Below are 11,393 nucleotides of genomic sequence, written 5' to 3' on the forward strand. Positions count from 1 at the left end.
TGCCACATCAGTGCCCAGACAGCTGCACGTGGTTTGCAAGAGACCTTGGAAGGTGGCAGAACAGTCGTCCGTGTGTTACACCAGGAGCTGGGGCAAATTCAGAAGATCCTCATTTCCGTGCATTAAGGGGGAAGATGGGGAAAAGCTTCTTCCAGCCAAAACCAGGGAATCATAGTAACTGGCTGACGACTGATGGGGTCGGTCAGCAGGGACATTGCAAGGACTCCAGAAAACCCCAAATCAAGTTTCCACCTGGCAGTGGGACAGGCCGGGCAAGGGGGAAGCTCATGGCACTTTTTGGACTTAATCAATGCATAATCAAAGAATAATCTGCTTCTGAGAGTACAGAGCATGCAGGGTAAAGAGTGAATCTACTCCCGAGGCCTTTAGTGGAGACAAACACCTCCAGCCCCCATTCACCTCTGTACATCACAGCATGGCACGGGGGAATGGTGCCTGAGAGAAGACTGCTGGACTTGGCTCATTCTTCTTGGACTTTCAAATCTTAAAATAAATTTAGCCAGTATGGGTTGTCTTGTTGCCAGTGAATTCAAGGAAGCACTAGAAATGACAAACCAGAACACAAAATTTACTTTCTTTTTTTCCCCTCCCCTCTCTTCCTCTTCTCTTCCTGCTGCTATGCTTACTTAACCTCCAGGTACCCGCTTAAATAACTCAACTAAATAGCAATAATGAACGGGCAGAGTCAACACTGCGGTACATAATCACCTTGTCTGTTGTGTTTAGCATCAGTGATCCCTTCTTTGCGTGCATGACATTCTTCTGCCTTCCTCTACGTTAAGGATCTGCTTTTCACTTTATTTGCATTTCATTACCCATGTTGTACCCATGCACGTTTTGTTTTCTCCCCGTTTAGCGCAGATACTCCCGCATACCCTATTCCTGCAGGAATTCCTAGGAAATTCTAGGAAGCAGGAGGAATTGCTGAGTTTATTTCTGAGCAACTCATCCCCAGCTCCCATTCCTAGGTCCCAATTTACTTGTGCGAAAGGGTGTGCAAAGTGCCAACTGTTTACTCCCATGAATGGCTGCCTGAGACCATTACAGATACTCTACCGTCTTGCAAACTGCCCTGCTCTAAAGCATTAATTCTACAATTAGTTTCAAAAAGGAAACAGGAACTGCTAAAGTTTCAGATCGTTATAGCTGCCAGAAGCATTTTTACAGGAAGGGTCTACAACGTTACGGTTGTGAAAATTTTTTAACTTTAAGATTTGAAAAGCTACTCTTTTAACAAAACTATCTTAATTTTTTTTAATCATTATTTTTTAAAGTTCAGGCTTTAAAACAGGGTGATCGCAGCAGGATTTCTTGTTGCACTAACATCGTCGTGATTTTGTCAAATAGGGATCACGTTAATGAGAGATAAAGTGAAAGTTACTGTGTATAAACTTAGACCACACCAGAGCTAAAAATAAGCCTGCAAATACACATCAGAGTTGCACAACAAAACACCAGCAAAGGAAATGCAAAATTATAGACTTTGGGTTTTTTTTCTTTTTGTTTACTTCATGTAGTTTTAACTCGGTGTTATTTCATAAGCATTTCAAAATAGTTTTTCTCCTCCTGAACAACTTAAATATTTCCCCACAAAATTCATCTTGCTTCTTGTAAGCCATTACTCACCCAAGTAACCTTTCTACAAGAAGTCCCAATGAGTAACGATCACTCATGCACAAACGGCCCCAAAAAATTAGTGTCAAAATATGACTTCCTCACTCCCATTTAAATGAGGCTGCATAAAAAGTTAAATCAAATGCAATTCACTGCTTGCCAGTAAATAAAAATTACTAAATTGAGCACATCGCAATCATTTCTAGATGACAAGTGCATCCAACAATTCACCTAAACTTTTCAGTGACAGAGATCATTAAAAAAAATTAAATAAAATTAAGGGGGGGGGGGGGTGTAATGTAAAAGTCAAGACTACAGTTCTCATTTAATCCACTTTTTCCCCAGTAAAGACGGCGGGATAAAGCAGTAAAATAGTTGACAAATAAGTTGGAAAAAATGTAGTCCTTCGCTATTCCTGAATAAATCCAGATTTATGCTGGTACAACTGAAGGCAGAATCATCTCGTGGAGTCAGTTTGCCAGTCAAGCAATCTTGCTTTCTGAACTGGACGAGAAACAATCTTGAAGGAATGAGATCATGGTCATTATATTATTCAGTTATATCATGGCCTTGATTTTAAAAGAGTAAGAGAAGGAGAGAAATCGCCAACACGCATCTAAATCCACTCGCTTTCAAATCCCTCATCTGTTTCACAAAACAAACTATCTCCTTTACTGAAATAAAGGAGAAAGAAAAACTCATTAAAATGAGGGTCTTTTCAAAACCAGAACTAGAATGATTTGTAATGACGTATACAGCCATACACCCAGAGAGAAAATAAAATCCTGGCCCCACCGAATTCAATAGGAGCTTTGCAATTGACTTCAGATGGGCCAGAATTTCACCCAGAGAGGATTAGGCTTGTATCTGCTATATATCTACACAGAAAATACTGTGAATTACATTTATTTGGCTTCGACTACTTAACCCTTAATTACCCAAGTTTTTACCCCTTCCCCAAGGAAATTTTCGACTCGTCCCAGTGAGGTTTATCCCGGACAAGCAGCACAGCGCTGGGTCCCAGGGCAAGGACGGATAGTTCTCGCTGTCTCCCTCAATGCACAATTCAGTAGCATCTAATTATTTTATCCAGTCTCCCTCTGCCTTTGATACACAGCCTGCTTATCGACGTATTCACACAAATTAAATAAATTTATCTCTCCTAATATGTTCATTTTTAATGGTTTTCAAACATTCACATGGAAACAGCTCTAGCGTAAATATCCCAGAACAAATGGCTGTATATTATACAGGAGGGAGCAGTTGGGCTGCCAGACTGGGAATGCACCAGGCCATCTGGCTCAGGCAGTCTCTCCAAAATCCTCAGCTTTGTTTTCACCCTCAGACTCCAAACAACACATTTTCCACTGTGATGAGTTTACATTTTCCCAAACACAGGTCCTGATCATGCATGCAAATTCCAAACTTCTCCATTCCTCTCTGTACAAGAAAATTAAAATCACCTGCGCTTCTGACATCTCACCAAAGGCACAAGAAAGCTGCTAAAATCTGGCGCAATGTAAACTCTCCCCGTCACAGGGGTTAGGTTTTGTTTTATGTTTGTGTGAAATTTCTCTGAGTCTGCTGAGGCTCCTCTGAACTTATTGATAACATTTTTTTTCCCATGCGTGTAGCTGCCAGAAAAGGGCCATGCTATGCGCAGAATAGAGAGCTGATCAAATATCTGCAGACATCAGAGAATGATAGAGAAGTCAACAGAAAAACCATTTGCATCCAGAGTTAAAGTACTGAAAAAAAGCAAAATATAAACAGAGTCTAAGTCTGAAGGAAGGATTTTTGACTCATGAGGACTCTCAGCAATAGACAATAACTATCGTGCAAAACTTATGATTTTTAAGATGCCTGAGCCGTATTAGCATCCGTTATATCTTATGGATGAGAACGGCTGAAGGAAAAATGGGTGGGGAACAAGTATTTCAGATTTATTTCCTCCATCTTTCCTAATAGTGAAATATCTCAACTTTATGAAAATACAGCTGAAGAAATAGGAGGCATCTCTTCTCCGTAAATATATTAAAATCCTTAGACTTGCCTAAAAACTCCGGTTTTATTAGAGCAGACATATTTCACTTTTTGCAGGCAATTTCAAAATGCATCATTGTTAGAGCCAGACCTACTGCGGCAGGAGCTGCCGCTTTACGGAAAGCAACAGCTATAAAGTTTGGGATCCTACAGGGTTTTGAACGCATTAGGAATGCGATCCCGACATAAAATGAGGTGCCAAGATAACATAAAAGAAAATTTAATTAAGCCAGCATTGACGCCGAATGTTGTTACCCTAACTGAAAAGAACTTCCCCACAACATTAATGATCTGTGCGTAGTATCTACAATTTTTAAAGGACAGGGACACGTTTTGGAAACGTAGCGAGACCCCTCAAAGGCATGTAATTCCCATCTCACCCAACACTTCTGTGGGGCCACCACCAAATGCCAAGAACGTTATACTGAATAAAACTCGAAACGATGCACTTCGAGACCAGTCCTGACCGGGTTTGCCATTCAAGTCCCACAGCCCAGACTCCGAAGGAGCGCGTGTGCAAGGAAAGCTCACATTTTGGGACAGTGCATGCAGAGTTCATACCTACACCCCGGCTCTGCCCTGGGATGTAGTCGGCAACAAAATTCTTGGTTACTTCGGCAATGCCACTCTCCAGCCCTGCTTCCCAGATTGCATCGCAGCTGATAGAGAACATACACGCGCGCACCAGGACACGCAGCTCACCGTATTCCACCTATGACAAAACTCTTGCCGTGAGTTTCTTAGTTGGGCACAGCCACACAAACATAGCCCTGACTTACCCAGATCAAGAACTCTATAGGAGCAGGAATATCTACTATTTATTATATACACAGCGTCCAGCATAGCGAAGCCCTGCCTGTCTACCTGCTGATATAATGAATGCTGCTAATGGGACATTTATGTTACATCTATGAGTAGCAATCCTATATCCAGAAATCTAGGTCTGATTTGCGGAATGGATTTTATTTTATCTTACCTAACTTAATAATCTGCAGCTGTACAAAATCTTGCAATTTATAACTGAGACAAAGAGAATACATTTGAATATGATTTGTCCGTATTTAAAAAAAAATAATAATTATTTAATATAAGGAAAGAGCCACAGATACTTCCCTGTATGATCTGGGGAACCTAACTCATTCAAGCTTTGCTTCTGTGGGATTTTTAATTTGCCACCAGAAACCTCAGAGTAGCTGTAATTTCAGTCTGGGAATTCACAATCATTGAGTGTGTGAATGTGCGTGTGTGAGTACCGAGAAGATCCTTGCCAGCTGAAACATGTACGCTTCTGCAACAGTTTCATTCAAAAGTAATCATTTCATTATCCAATTTGTTCTGAGCGTCATGCATTAAAATACTACACCTTCAAGTAGACTGACAATATATATTTAACTTTCATTAAAAATTAAAGAATTTTCAGACAGTCTTTGCAATATTTAATTACAGTTTGATGATTTGAAAGTTACTTGAGAATCCTCTATATAATTCACTGTCGTAAAATATAAATGATATATTCAACATTTGGATGAGCTTCTGTCATGTGTTGTACTTCACTTCCTAATAAGCATTCAGTAACCAAAGCGATCGTAACTCTGAAATAATTTCACTTTAAAAAAGAAAGAATTAAAAAAGAAGAAGAGGAAGAATTTAGCCCCCGGCCCCTAAAAAAATTCAGAGCGGCACATGGCACACTTTTGACATGACAATGCCCTATTTTTCATAAGCAATTATAGTCATGCCTAAAGAAATTATATTCATGAAATTAATACGTAAGCAAACATGTTTGCATCTAAAATAGCCTTTCAGTCCCCATTTTCTAATCTAAGTTCAGAGAGCTTTTGTTCTAAATCCTCGCTTCTCAACTCCATTCCACTTTCCCCAAAAATCTTAATTTGCACTAACTTTGTTTTTGTAAGACTTCCTGAAATCAGACAGATTTCTTTTTCTCTTTTTTTTTTTTTCTTTTTTTCATTGTGAACGTGCTTTAAAGCTACATCGTAGGCTTTACAAATAAACTGTATCTGGGGGGGGGGGGGGGTCCCCTTTCTCTCCAAAGACCCTCTGATGAGTTGATAATAATGAGAGACCAAGAGGTCAAACAGTGCCTTAGGATGAACTCTTCATATGCAAGATGCCTTTGTTAAGAAAATTATTTTGAATCCGCTACTCTACATGAGTTCAGGGCTCTGTTTTCAACAGGATTATGAACAGAGGCTTTTGCATTTCCGTAATGATAGGAAAGCTATTTAAAGATAATATTTATTGATAGTCTCTCTCATACGGTCTACAGTGAAATACCTAAGCTCCAAAAGGACTAAAAAGAGTTCCTGTATCAGGAAGATTTTGTTACTTTTAACACAAACTAACCAATTTGTGCCTGAAAAACAAGGAATGACAGCAAATGCTTTCCAAGATTTGTTATGAAGACGGGTATGCTGCTGTTTTAATTCCTACAGGGAATGAGCTCTGTTTGGAAGTGTATAGTTTAACAGAGTTCAGATGCATAGTGGATTCTCTAATAAAATTCATCCAAGTTCCTTTTTTTTTTTTTTTTTTTTTTTTTTTTGTTGAAAGACAGTCTTCAATAGCAGGAAAAGATGTTTTGGGACCATCAAAGAGAGTTTTCTAAAACAAACTCAGCCCTTAGAGCTTTATGTTTTGCTGTAGAAAAGAAACCCAAATACAAGCCAAGAGGTTTTTTTTCCCTACAGACAACATACAGGGACTGACTTCCTATCGGTACAAAAAAAAAAAGCTTAATGTTTTTCCTAAATAAAATTTAAATTTTTTTTTTTAACAAGTAAAACAAATCAGGAGGGAAAAAACATATCTTAAGCATAAAAAGGCTTAAAAGCGATCCCAACTATTTAAAAGAAAGGTAGGGGGAAAATATTCTGACAGGAGCAGAAGAAAAAGCTAGAGTAACAATGTTTTTAAAAAGAAGAGACTCGATCTGTTCAGGTAGTCCCTTTGTAAAAATACTGTTTTCATACAGAAAAGGATTTTTTACAGGTAGGCACACGCGTTATTACTCTGCGAAGCGAAAGAGCAAGCTTAAAATTAGGGTTAATCCACCGACAAGGTCTGCTGCGCTACAGCCCTCCCCGAAGTCCGACCGCGAGCTCGCCGCTCCCCGCGCCGCGTTTCGGGGGGCTATCGCGACACGCACGTGTGCCACGACTTGAGCCGCTCCCCCTTTAGCCCCGGGCCCCGGCGGCCGCGCCAACGAAGAGGGGGCAAAGGCGGCCACCGCGGCGGCTGCTGCCGGCGTTCGGCGGGCCGGGGAGGCCCGAGCTTAATTCTTATTAATTAAGCGGCAAAGCCAGCCGCAGCCCGGACTAGGGCGGCGGGAGGGGCCGCCGGCATGCTTCCGAGCTCCCGAGGCCGGCGGCGGGCAGGGTCCCGCGGGGAGCCTCCGCGCAGCCCCGACGCCGGGGTCGGTCCCCGCGGCTCGGCCCGCAGCCCCCGCCGCGGGGCGGGCGCGGAGCGGGGAGCGGGGAGCGGCGGCCCCTTCCCCGCCGGGGCAGAGCCGCTCGGCTCCGCGGCGGGGGCGGGTTTCGCCTCCCGGGCCGCCCCGCCGCGCTGCCGGGGGCCGCCCCGACGGCTGCCACCCCCCCAACGCCGACACGCACCCCCCGCAGCGCCTACCTGCTTGGTCATGGAGTCGATGAGGCGGACGTAGAAATCCTGCTCCGTCCTGATCCCTGAAACAAGGCAGAGGCGTGAGCAGCGGGGGCCGGCCGGCGGCAGCGCGACGGGGCTCGCCCGAGGGCTCGGGCCCGCCCGGGCCAGCAGCGCTGGCCGCGGCCGGGCTGCAGGCAGGCACCGAGCGCAGGGATGCGCGGAGCGGAGGGCAGCCGGGGCGGCGGTTCCCCGGGCTCCGGTGGGCTGCCCGGCCGAGGAGGCGGCGGGAGGGCGGCCGGCGGGGGGTGGTGGGGCTGACACCGGGGGCTCCCAGTCCTTACCGTTGCTGTAGAGCAGCTGCAGGCGGTAGTGGATCCCGTTGTTGGTCTTTTCGCTGTTGGCTTCCTGAAGTCAAAGAGAACGCGGGAGGCCGGAGGAAAAAAAAAAAAAAGAAAAAAAGAAAAAAATATATCATATGAAGCTTCTCCATCAGTCGGGCGCCGGCTGCCCCCGGGGCTGGGCAGGGCAGCTCTCGGCCCCCTCCCCTGCCCCGGCATGGCGAGGGCTCGGGGGAAACCGCCTCCGCGGCTCCCCTCCGGGCCGGGGCACAGAGGGGCGCCCGGGGGGAGGCGGTGGCTCCCGGGACGAGCCGGTGCCGCGGCCCCGGGGGAGCGGAGCGGGGAGGGCCCGGGAGAGGCGGCCGAGCCCCCGCGGGGCGCCGGGCTGCTCACCTTCTCCTTCTCCACGAAGCCCACGAAGGCGGTGCGCTCGATCTCCACGGGCTGCCCCTGCCGGTCGTACAGAGCCAGGACGAAGTGGAAAAAGTTGGACTTCCTCAGGTTGGAAGGCGGCTGCTTCTCGAAGTGAGCCCGGGCCAGACCAACTCCGCTGGGACCAGAAAGACGCGGGTTAGCGGTAGCCCCGACGACGCGGCCTCACGCCCCCCCCCCCACCCCCCCCTCCTGCCCCAGCCCGCTCCCGGGCCCCTACCTTCCCCCGCCGGGACCCGGCCGGGCTCCCCCGGGGCCGAGCATCCCCCGCTCCCCCGGGGCTCTTCCCTCGGGGCCCCGGGAAAGGCGTGCTCAGGCGCGGCCACGTCGAAACCCGGCGGAGCCGGGAGCGCGGCACAGACCCGACCCCATCCCGCCCCGCGGCCGGCCCGAAGCGCCAAGAAGCCCCCCCCACACCCCCCCGGTACCCGACACCGGCACCCACCGACCCTCCCCGGGGGCCGTGCCCGCTCGCAGCCGGCCCTGCATGGCGGGGCAGCCGCGCTCAGCCCCCCCGGAGCCGCATTGGCCCTGCCACTGCTCAAAGTCGGCTCGAAGCTGTCACCCCAGCGCCCATGTGCCTTATCTTTCAGTTTCGGTCCTGCGAGCCTTTCCCCCCCGCGCCGGGGTGGGGGGTAAACACCGCGACGGCAGCCGAGGAGACAACTTGAAATATTTCAGGGATGTCCCTGCAGAAACTTTCCCTTCCTTAGAGGGCTCCAGAGGGAGGGGTGCGGGGCGAGGTGGGAGACACCGGGAGATGTCAACATGAAACTTCTTAGCTGATGCCGGCTCCAGGGCTCAGGCTGCGAATCCGGCATCAGTTGGTGGTTTGGGGGGGGGGGGGGGGGGTTGTTTTGTTTTGTTTTGTTTTTTTCGCGGGGAAGAGGATGGGGAGAAGGAGAAATAAGAAAGCAAGCGAGGCTGGGCGCAGCTTCGCCAAATGCACCTCCTATTCGAAGGGATTTCTTTTAAAAAAAAAAAAATCTAAGATAAGTGGCAGCGGTTTTACAAAGGGGCTTCGAATTAAATTTCTCCTCGAGAAAGCTTTGCAAAACTCCCTGCTTATCGGAGGAGAAGAAGAGAGGCTGCTGATTCTGACGAGGATAAGAAAGCGAGGTAGAGAAATATATTTTGGATACATCCGTGCACAACTCGCTGCTTATCGGAGGAGGAAAGTGTCATCTGGAGATCTTAAGACTGAATCAGCAGCAAACATAGTTTTGAAAAGTCCTTCCTCCGCGCGAACACAAGGGGCTAGAGAGATTAAAACCCACCTATTCCTACTCAGCGAAACTCGCCGCTTCCTTTATTGTTATTGTTATTATTTTTTAATAAAAAGTCATTCCTACGGGACAGGAGGGAGAAATACTTAACTGGCGGCATCTACGCGAAACTCACTGCTGCTAGCAGAGCTCCAGAGCCGGCTTTTTGTTGGTGCGGGGGGAAAGGCTCTGCCCGCGGGGAGCGGCGCTGCAGGCGGCGGGCGCCCCGGGGCGCGGAGCGGGGCGCGGAGCGGGGCGCGGGCGCGGAGCCTGCCTACCTCTGAGCGGCCGTGCTGGCGTCCAGGACGCCGGCTCCCTGCATCCACGTCCGCACCGCGTTCATCCCCGCGCCGAGGGGCTCTTCCTTCATGCTGCTCCCACTCCGCTGGATGCTTTCCTGAATCCCAAACATGAATCAGAAACAACGGCGCAAATCTTCCTTCTTTACTCAAAAAAAAAAAACAAACAAACAAAAAAGTGATAAAATCGCCAGGCGGACTGTTATATATGGTTTTTTTTCTCTCTTTCTCTCTTTTTCTCTATCTCTGCAGCTGATCTCTGGAATCAAAGCAAGTCAGAGAAAGCCAACACAGGCACGCACATTAAAAAAAAAAAAAAAAAAAAAAATCCAGAGGCAATCAGAGCCCGGTTTTGTTGCTGCTGTTTGCTGCGTGTGCAGTTTGTTTGGGTGCTTGGAGAGGCTGGCGGGGTGCTGGGGGCTGGTTGCAGCGCTCGCAAGCCGGAGGAGTACTTGAAGTCCCTTTTGTATGAAGACACCCCTCGGATGGCAGCAGGCAAAAAAAAAAAAAAAAAAAAAAAAAAAAAAAATCTCAGATGGCAGTTTAAGAAACAATAGGACGAACGGGAGCTGCGGCAGGCTCTGCTACATCAAGTGTCATTTTCCAGTGACAAGAGAGGCAAGTTTCCCCCCCCCTTTTTCCCCTCTCTCTTTTCTTTCTTTCTTTTCTCCCTCTTTCTTCTCTCCTCTCCCAGCCGAAGCGCTCTCTCCTCCCTCCTTCAGCCGCGCAGGAAGCGAGTTGCCGGAGCCGGGCGCACGCCGGGAAGGGAGCGAGAGGGGCGCACCCGCGGCGGCGGCGCGGACGGACGGACGGACGGACGGAGGGAGACCCTGGGGCTCCCAGTGCCCGCGCCCCCTCCCTCTCCCGCAGCGCCGGGGCGGACTCGCCGTCTCTCCCTATGGGAGCCACTTTGACTGTCCCCGCCGCCGAACACGAGCCCCGCAGCCCCGGCGGGCGGGGGGGGCGGGGCCGACGCCGCCACGCCCCCTCATTTGCATCGCGTCACCGCTTCCCCCCCCCCCCCCGCGGCGCCGCCGCCAATGGCCGCCCGCGAGTCGCCGCCGCGGGGGCGAGGCCACGCCCCCCTCGTTAGCATAGCCCCGCCCAGACGCCCCGGCCGGCCCGGGGGAAAGTTGCCCCGGAGCCCCCCCGGGGAGGGGGGCATTCGTACAAACGCGATCGCGCCTTTGTTCGTCGGCGAGGCGGCGGCGCTGCTCGCCGGGGCCGCCCCGCGCCGGGTACAACCGGCGGGGGGGCACGGACACCCCCCCCCCCCCCGCAGCACCCCCCCGCTCCCCGCACCGGACGCCCCCCGCCAGCGCCCGGGACCGGCCCTCGGCCGGAGCGCGCCGCCGCCCCCGCTCCCGCACAGCCCGCGGGGGGAAGCGGCAGCGCCAATCGCGAGGGTGGACCCCAGCCCTCCCCGCTCCCCCCGGGGGCCGTCCCGGCGCGTCGTCCCCCAGCGCCGGCCCCGAGACCGACTGCCCAAAGCCGGGGGCGCCCCGCTGCCGCCCGCCCCCGCGCCGGGAGCGTCCCGCCGGCCGTGCCCCCCGCCCGAGCCCGGGGAGGAGGGGCGGCCTCCCGCAGCGGGGCTGTGCCCAGCGCGAACGCTGCTGGAGACACGCGTGGGGCCGGACCTGCCCCGGGGGGCGCCAACTTCCCCGCTGCAAATCCCCGCTGAACCCCCACCGCTCCGCCGGTTCCTGCCCCGTTCCCGGGCCGTGGTGCTCTGCTTGGCGGCAAAAGCACGCAATTTC

General features: G+C 50.6%; 1 protein-coding gene across 15 annotated transcripts in view; it reads right to left on the reverse strand.

Moving 5' to 3' along the window:
* EBF1 (EBF transcription factor 1) overlaps positions 1-9,749 on the reverse strand; it is a 281,895-nt gene extending 272,146 nt beyond the window's left edge. For all 15 annotated transcript variants that reach the window (XM_075715910.1, XM_075715916.1, XM_075715909.1 and 12 more), the window contains exons 1-4: positions 9,616-9,749; positions 8,034-8,190; positions 7,644-7,707; positions 7,327-7,382 (exon numbers count right to left, since the gene is read on the reverse strand). In XM_075715910.1, the coding sequence (XP_075572025.1) occupies positions 7,327-7,382; positions 7,644-7,707; positions 8,034-8,190; positions 9,616-9,749 (411 nt within the window). The remainder of the gene's footprint in view (positions 1-7,326; positions 7,383-7,643; positions 7,708-8,033; positions 8,191-9,615) is intronic.
* Positions 9,750-11,393: the final 1,644 nt, after the last annotated feature.

This window comes from Pelecanus crispus, chromosome 8, assembly GCF_030463565.1.
Source record: "Pelecanus crispus isolate bPelCri1 chromosome 8, bPelCri1.pri, whole genome shotgun sequence".
Lineage (NCBI taxonomy): Eukaryota > Metazoa > Chordata > Aves > Pelecaniformes > Pelecanidae > Pelecanus > Pelecanus crispus.